At 51.7% G+C, this 8527-nt stretch overlaps 3 protein-coding genes across 3 annotated transcripts; all 3 read right to left on the bottom strand.

Annotated features, from left to right (window-relative positions):
* Positions 1 to 1082: 1082 nt before the first annotated feature.
* Positions 1083 to 3452, bottom strand: LOC131208378 (carboxypeptidase Q-like). The gene is made up of 3 exons (XM_058201112.1): positions 2209 to 3452; positions 2014 to 2139; positions 1083 to 1956 (listed from the first exon to the last, which is right to left on the bottom strand). The coding sequence occupies exons 1-3, from the start codon at positions 3435 to 3437 to the stop codon at positions 1821 to 1823; spliced, it is 1491 nt and encodes a 496-aa protein (XP_058057095.1). The 5' UTR covers positions 3438 to 3452; the 3' UTR covers positions 1083 to 1820.
* A 237-nt stretch (positions 3453 to 3689) lies between these two features.
* Positions 3690 to 5262, bottom strand: LOC131211712 (carboxypeptidase Q-like). Its single transcript, XM_058205294.1, has 3 exons — positions 4100 to 5262; positions 3914 to 4036; positions 3690 to 3840 (listed from the first exon to the last, which is right to left on the bottom strand). Exons 1-3 carry the CDS (start codon positions 5260 to 5262, stop codon positions 3690 to 3692), a joined length of 1437 nt encoding a protein of 478 aa, XP_058061277.1.
* Positions 5263 to 5516: 254 nt separating this feature from the next.
* Positions 5517 to 7574, bottom strand: LOC131211709 (probable RNA-binding protein CG14230). The gene is made up of 4 exons (XM_058205291.1): positions 7379 to 7574; positions 6380 to 7316; positions 5795 to 6312; positions 5517 to 5728 (listed from the first exon to the last, which is right to left on the bottom strand). Exons 1-4 carry the CDS (start codon positions 7572 to 7574, stop codon positions 5517 to 5519), a joined length of 1863 nt encoding a protein of 620 aa, XP_058061274.1.
* Between the last annotated feature and the right edge of the window lie 953 nt (positions 7575 to 8527).

Genomic DNA, 8527 nt, shown 5'->3' with positions numbered 1-8527 from the left:
GTATGTGTGTGTGTTCGTGAGAGTCGTTGAACGGAAGCACGAACCCCGAACCGGGGGCGCGTTGCTCAATACTATTGAACCCCCTATGCATTGTTAAGCTGCAACTTCCGCCCTTCCCGACCGACCGACCGACCGGACCGGACCGGACCGAACAGAGGAATGTTAAGCCGCAAATTTGTTACTATATGCGAGGAAGGCGCGTTCGCGATCGCTGTGTGTTTACGGTTTATTAATGAATTTTATGCACCCTCGACAAATCTATGTGGTTCTCAGACTCTCAGTGAATTAATAGAACAAAACTAAAACTGTCTCCACCCGCAACACAAAAGTGCAAACCCTTGCGGGAATCATTCGCCCTGGCCGCAAGTCTATCATAAATGCTACCACCAATATCAACGATTGTGACTGTATTTCCACCAAACGCGGGCTTTCGCGTTATAAGAAGCACGAGAGAAGCACTTTTAACCTATGCTCCATGCAAAACCGAGATATTTATTAGAGAGACCGTGCAGTTAGCACCCAACCGAAACCAGAATCATTCAGCGGATAAAGGGAGGTGAAGCCAACAAAGATTGCAACAAAAGAACAAAAAAATGGAAACATCTTTTGACTCTTCTAAGTGTGATATTTACCTTCGACGCATTTAAGACAAATAGAACTATAAACCTATTGCGTATGCAATGCACTCGTATACACCCGGCAGGTGAAGGAAGAACCGTTTGCGTGCCGGAAACATCAGAAAAACGGAACTCGCGAATCTGCGCTACAAAACTAAACCAAATATTAGCGAAACGACCTTTTCAACAACAATTCCAAAGCAAGCAACTCAACAGGCAACTTACACAGGCACAGGCGAAATACACTACAAAGACTAGTCAACAAGCCGGGAGTGTATTTTCACTACGGCGCGATCTACAGACAGAGAGAGGGCATGAGAGAGAGGGGAAGAGAGAGAGAGAAAGCGAGAGAGAGAGGGGAAATCAATCTTCAAATATTATATAAATATATATACATAAGAAAACCTTATATATTATACACATACATAGCTAGTACGTCTATTTCAATTTTTTCTCGAGCCCCTACGCCGAGTACTCGGTGGCGCGCGCGTTTCACACCCTGTACTCCTGTACTCTTCTCTTCACGTGTATAGCCAAACAGATTTAAGATCACCCCGATCACACACCACACCACACACGGCAGACAGACCGAATCGATGGCAAACATAAAACCGAAGAAATATACAATGAAAATATGTAACGTTCAGAGAAACCGATTGACTGCTGATTAGAGAACTAGATAACGGGCCCTACGGAACGGCGGGGTTCGGCCTCGGACTTCCCCGGAAACTTAAAAGGCAAAGTATTATACATGAATGTTTGTTAAGTTGCTGTGGTATTAGGCAAACGAAATGTTACCGAAACGGAACAGCACTAGCCGCTGTGCGGAAAATGGCGGTTGGCGGCTGTTCCGGCGTTGAGTTGAGCGTTTACGTTTAATGTACGTGTTTGGAAGCGAAACGAGCGATAAGCATCCGGAAACAAAGCGAGGCAACAGCACTCATCTAACACTAATTGCTATAGTTCAACCACTACTACCGGGCCAGACAGACAGACAGACAGAGAGAGAGAGATACGAGAGCGAGACGGAAATTAGACGACGACGGTCAGAGGACGGAAATACAAATATAAGAATTAAGAAAACATATGACGACGGCAACCCAACAGCTAAGGCGAAGAAATATAAAATGCAAAATATTAGAAACGGGAAGACGCGATCTATATTCTGCCTGCTGAAAGAACGATCCCGGTGTGTGTCCGCCTTCACTGGTGGACCTCCTTTGGCATGCTGACGCTCAAATCGGCCACAACGTAGGCGGCCGCAGCCCACAGTGCAGCGCATTTGTCCAAGCTCTTGCGATCCTCAACGGCCATCGTATCGCCTGCCGAGTGGTGGAACCTGCCGAAGAGATCACGATCACACGAGGCACGAAACGTTAACGGCCACACAACTCACCAGAAATATTTCTCATTTTTGTTCAACAACGAAGCCCCCGGAAACCCACGTGATGTCCAGTGGCTGATGTCCGGCCCGCCGTCGGTCGGTGTGGCGAACTCGGTCGCATTCAGGGGCGACATTAGTCTGTAAAACGCAACATCATTTTGGGGTCAAATAACCAGCCACACTTCCCGATGCTCCGCCGTTCCTTACTTGACGATCTCCCGGAAGATACACTCCGCGTCCGCGTTGCCGACAAAGTCTAGTCCCCGTGGCTCGAACGTGCCGATGTCGGATTCGAAGAAAAAATTAAACTCCTTCTGCTCCTGGGCCATGTGGCCCTCCTTGTAGGCGGCCCCACCGTACAGCCCTTCCTCCTCGCCCGTCCACAGGATGGCCCTAATCGTTCGGCGGGGCCGTAAACCGAGGCCCTTCAGGTACGCGAGCGCCTTCCACGAGATCAATGCCCCGCCACCATCGTCCATCGCCCCAACGCCAACGTCCCAACTGTCCAGGTGGCCCGAAACGACCACCACCGACGTGTTGGTGAAGCTCGTCCCTACCAGCTCCCCCACCGTGTTCCGGGAAATCACCGGCTCCATGGGTCGGTCCTCCATTTCCAGATGGATTTCCATCACGTCCCCCCGTCGGTACTTACGCAGCAGCATCTGTGCGTCTTCGACCGTAATGCAAGCGGCCGGAATTTTCTTCACGCCATCCTGATAGTACTGCTGACCGGTGTGCGGGGAACCGATCGAGAACGGCGTGATCGATCGAACCAGCGCAGCCACGGCCCCCTTGCGTGAAGCCACCGAAGCGGCCTGGCTGCGGTAGACCACCGTCCGCCCGTACCCTTCCCATTGCGGTGCAAACACGACGATCTTTCCCTTCACCTGCTCGGGTGGAATGTTTTCGAACTCTTGGAACGACTCTACGGCCAGCACTTCGCCGATGATGCCGCCCCGCGGTGTGCCGACGCTACTCCCGAGTCCCAGCAGCGGCAGGATCTTGCGGAACGGCTTCACCAGCTCGGCACTCTCGTACCCTCGTACCCAGTGCGGCACGGACGCGTTTTCGGTGTGCACATTCTCCAGACCGTCCGCTTTCATGCGCTCGATCACATAATCGATCGCCTTCTCAAGCTGCTCGCTGCCGGCCACCCGGGCTCCGAACGTATCTACGAGTTCCGCCAGATCGTCCCAGGTGCGACCGGCGAACTCACCGTTCACAATCTTATCGACGATCTTGTTCACGATCGGCTGATAACCGCGAATCTCTTCCGCCAGCGAGTCGGGCAACTTGCAACCGTCGCCATCGTCACCCGTTCCGAAGTGATCGATTCGGTTGTCAGCCACACCTGCGCTCGCCGGAACTGCTAGCAACCCTCCTGCAACGGCGACGGCCACACCCAACAGGAACACCAACCTTCCGACGGACCGCATTCTACTACGCAATGCTCGAACCGCGAACCGACTGATCGCTTATCGTCGCGCGGCGCGTGACAGCTGACGCTGCGATAGAAAAGGGTTTATTTGTTTTGGTTTCATTCTCGGCCAGTGGTCATTCACTTCGAGCTATCGTTCTCGGATCGCCAGCTAGGGTGGTACACACCACCGCGATCGCGCACCGTACGGGGCTTGGAACATATTTGAAATGAAATTCTCGGTTTATTTCTCCACACTGGCCATCTTAAGTCACAGCTTGTCGCTATAATCGGTCACATCTTTCGGAATGTCGATGCTCAAATCCGCTATAACGTACGCCGCGGCAGCCCACAGCGCGGTGCTTCTGTCCAGATCAGCCGAATCTTCCAGTGCGATCGTGTCGCCCTCTGAATGATGATACCTTTGGGTTGGAAAGGTCGGAAGGATTTAGGATTTCTGTCCCAAAAATGTCCCTCTAGGCGATTGGGACTTACCAGAAATAGTTTTCATTCTTATTGCGCAACGACACTCCTGGAAAACCGCGGCTCAACCAGTTGCCGATATCCGAACTAACGACCCCGGTGGTGTACGTGAACTCTTCGAAGCCTCTCATCAGCCTACGGATTGGAAAATGGCCATAGTTATTAACGATTTATGGGGCCGGGGCCGCTGAGACAGACTTTGAAATTTCAGCAAAAATGCACTGCGCCTCACTGTTCCCGGAGAAGTCCAGCCCCGTCGGTTCGAATGTTCCGCCGTCGGACTCGAAGAACACGTTGAACTCTTCCTTCTCTTCCGCCGAATGTTGCCGCTCGTAAGCGCTCACTCCGATCAGGCCCGGTTCTTCGGCCGTCCAGTAGACGGCTCGGATCGTACGCCGTGGCCGTAATCCCATCGCCTTCAGGAATGTGAGTGCTTTCCAAGAGATAAACACACCACCTGCGTCATCGGATGCTCCGGTTCCAACGTCCCAGCTGTCCATGTGTCCCGAAACAACGACCACCGACGTGTTCCTGTGCACGCTGCCCTGCAGCTCACCGACCGCATTTCGTGACACCGTTGGGTCCAGATTGGTGGCATCCATTTTCAAATGGATGACCAGCTGGTCTCCCCGGCGATACTTCCGTAGCAGCAACTCGGCATCCTCAGCGGTGATCGCTGCCGCCGGTATCTGCCTTATGCCGGCCTCGTACCGCAGTGCCCCGGTATGCGGTGTTCCGATCGAGAACGGAGTCATCGATCGGATAAGCACCGCGACGGCACCCTTCTTCGCTGCCGCCGATGCCGACTCGTACCGGTAGCGGCCCGTGGGACCGTAACCCGTCCACACCGGTGCAAAGATCACTATTTTCCCGCTCACCGTGCTGTCGGCCAGTTGCTCAAACTCGTCGAACGATTCAACGGCAATCGCTTCGGCGGTGATACCGACCGATGATGTACCGACGGACAGACCCAGCCCGAGCATGGGCAGATTCTTGTGGAACGGTTCCACCAGTTCGGCCCACTCGCGGCCCCGTACCCAGTGCGGTACGATGGCCTCCTCCGTGTGCACGTTCTCCAGCCCGTCGGCCATCATCTCTTGGACCGCGAAATCGATCGCATCCTCCAGTTGCTTGCTCCCACTTAGCCGGGGTCCGAAACGGTCCGTAAAGTCCAGCAAACTGTGCCACGTTTGCCCGGCAAACTCACCCGAAACGATGCGCTCGAAAATGGTGTCCACGACCGGTTGGTAGGCAGCTATTTCCCGGCGCAGGTCATCGGGAAGCTGACACTCGTCCCCAACGACCGGTCCACTTAGGCAGGCCAGCAGCACGCCAACGAACACAGCCACTACCGAACGCATGATGGCCAATGAGCTACGCGAGTGATGTCTCGACTTTTGTCTCCTCTTCCAGTATCTTCATCACTCGGACAGGTACTCGGCAGGATTTAGAAGATGATTGATGGCATGACATGCTATTGGTGCACCGATAAGGCTTGATAATTTGAATCGACCTCGGATTCGTTGCTATCGCAAGCCACTTCAACCGCAATCTTAAGCATGCAACCTTTTCAATTAAACAACATTCATTTATTCATTTTCCACAAGTTTCTTGCTCACTTTTTTGCATTCTTTCGATCTTTCGCCACTCGAATGCCTAGTTTGGATTTCATTTTCATTGTTTTACCCTCACGCTGTCGACGTTTTTTGTAGATTTTAGAAATTTGCTGCCTCGTGCTACCTTCATTCTCAGCTCCGTCGGGTTGTCCTTCGACCGGCCGCTCGTTGCACGAAGCGCTGGTATCGAGCGCAAAGAACTGACGACCTTCTATAGGGGGTGAAAGCACGGTATTAAAAGAAATACGATTGATTTAAGGACTAGCCATGTTCTTACCATCGAACCGGGAATCGTTGGGAAGAAAGAAAAACTTCTCCTTCCAAATGCCCTGTCTGGCGTAGTATCCCGCCTTCCGCTGGTCAGTGTCGTCTACTTCTCGTCGGTTCCGCCCCTTAGGGTCCTTTCGAATCGGTTCACTCGCCTCTGGCTCCTCCTCGCTTTCCGATGATTCGTGCTTGAACCGTGCCCCACTATCCTTGGGTCGCTCGCTGTCCTTCGGCTCGGTTCGCTGGAACCGCTGGCCACCCTCAGTGGTCTCATCCGCCGGCCCCGAATCCCTGCCGAACATCGTTCGGAGGCTGAATCCCTCGTTGCGTTCCTTCTTGTCCGATGAAGCAGCCAGCAAGCCGGCCAAGCCATCCGATACGGTGTAAAACTTTTCATCGCTCACTTTGTAGTCCGTCTCGAGAGGATCCACTTTCTCAGTCTCGGACGCCGGCAGTCGGTTCTTTTCCGTAGGGTCTCCCCTCTTTTGCGACGGATCAAAGCGTTGCATCTGTGGAAGTTTATTATGGCTAATGGAGGAGAAGGATAATAATGAAGATAGGGAACCGAATTGGACGAAATTGTCCACCGTCTCACCGTTCGTTCCGTTTTTCACTTGCGACCGGTTTGCCCGTTACGTTCGACAAGATTTCCAACTGTTTCAGTCGCTCCTTGTCCGCCGCTTTGTCCTTGGATGTATTTCTACTGCTCGCCTCGTTTCCGTTACGCTCCAGAAAGCGATCATCTAGCCGAAAACGATTGTCCGCCTGAAAGGATGTCTGCATTTCGTACAGTTCCTTTCCCTCCGATCCGGATAACTGTTTCCGGACTTTGAAATTCCCCTCGAACCCATCGTCATCTTCCTCTGCAGCTGTACCGAAGAGAGACAACTTCCGCTTGGTCCCTGACTGCCGCTCGCCGCCTTCTTCATCGTCATCAAACGCGATCTTCCGATTGCTTCCGGAACCAGTCTTCGACAGGGCACTTTTGATCGCGAGCTGTTGCTGTTCGTAGGCGGAATTCAACTTCGTCAGACCTTGCTTTCGCTTTTCGTCCGCTATGCGCGCCTGCTCACTGAGCTGCTTGCCCTCCGATCGCTGGTGTGGCTTCGTACGATCGATCACTTCTGTCACTTGGCCCGTAATCGGTATAATTTTTAGCTTTCCATGCTCGATGTACGTTTCTTGGTTCCACTTTTTCACCAGCTCCTCTTGTGGCGTTTTGGAAGCGGCCGGTGCTTTCCTGACCGGTTCGCGACCTTCCTCCTCACTCGCAGAATCTTCCGAACTTTCGGAGGAACTGACTTCATCATCCTTCCCCAAACTGGGCAGCGTGGGGAGTTGCACGGTGGTGGGTGCAGTGTGTCGCTGATCGTCTTCGGCCTCTTTTCGGTAAGGATCGAGGGAGAGCGCATTCTGCTTCTGTGACTCCGCTTCTTCCCTTTCGCGCTTCAGTCGATCCAGAAACGATTCTTTCGCTTTCGAAACATTCAGATACACACCCCTGTACTGCTGCTCACGAAACTCTTTGATGCCTACGGAGAAAGGGGTTCCATCATGCACAACGGAATGCAAATTAAAAGGACACGTTACTTACACTGTGACACGATTTTGTCGTCCGTGCTGAGTGATAGAAAGCCAAACGTGTCGACAGCGCCGCTTAGAGCGTTCGGTTTGCTTTTGATTTCCACAGATTCAACGACACCGTACGCACTGAACTCGTCACTTAACTCCTTTTCACTTACGCCGGCCGGGATGTTCCCCACAAATAAGCGGTGCGACTTCATTATCATTTCGGACCGGCCAATTTCCACCGCGAGAAGTTTGTTTTCAAAACCCGCATGCGGCACAACCACTTGACAGTTCCAAACCATTGCCAAGGTGGCTACAAACGAAGGTTGGCGAGCTTCTGAAACGTCAAGATTGCTATGTGTTCTAAAAATTTAAACTGTTTTTAGAACATAGATTTTCCGTCGTTATTTTTTCCTAAATGATGATGTTGGGAACGATCTAGAAAAACACTAGTAACGCATATTTTGGTTACAAAAAATTATTAATATAGAAAGTAATCATTCCCTTTCAACAATAGGCTCACGATGCGGGAATGGTACTGAACTCGAGGGCGTCCGTAAGTTATATAACGAATCCTTGTAAATCATGCACCTTTCCCCGAGAACCTGCAGCTGCCCCAAAATCACCTTTGGATGTTTACGACATTAACACCTCTTGGGCACAATGAAATGAGTGGGAAATGAACAAACGAGCTTTTCCGCGAGGCGTGGTTAACACCGGGGTCCGAGCGAAGTAACGAAGGATAAACCAAGAAAGTGACGGTTGGAATCAATAAATTTTATATTACATTTGATCGCTGACGCAGGTTGGTGCGAAATTAGGGATCGTATCTTTCTTTTCTTCTCAACATCCCAAAAACATGATGTCGATAGCACATTTTCAACATTTCGTCATACATTTCAAATCGCATTCAAAGTGAAGTTTGAAGGAGTCCCCGTTCGGAACGTAAAAGCGAAATTCAATTCGTTTGGCACTCATCATAAATTATGGATTACAAGCTGGAAGCACGGCCTTCCGTCTGTACCTCTTCCACCGTGAGGCGTCTTGTGGATTGACCGCTGCTACAGCACACAGATCGGGTGTGTGCGGTCAGAGTGCCCTTCTTCTTTGCTCTTCCTTTCCCACAGGCTGGTGTGCTCTATCCGTCCGAGTCCTTCTCCTTTGATGAAGGTCC

Source organism: Anopheles bellator, chromosome 2 (assembly GCF_943735745.2).
Source record: "Anopheles bellator chromosome 2, idAnoBellAS_SP24_06.2, whole genome shotgun sequence".
Classification (NCBI taxonomy): Eukaryota; Metazoa; Arthropoda; class Insecta; order Diptera; family Culicidae; genus Anopheles; species Anopheles bellator.
Note: the sequence above shows the minus strand (reverse complement) of the source record. Positions and strands in the feature narration are given on the sequence as shown.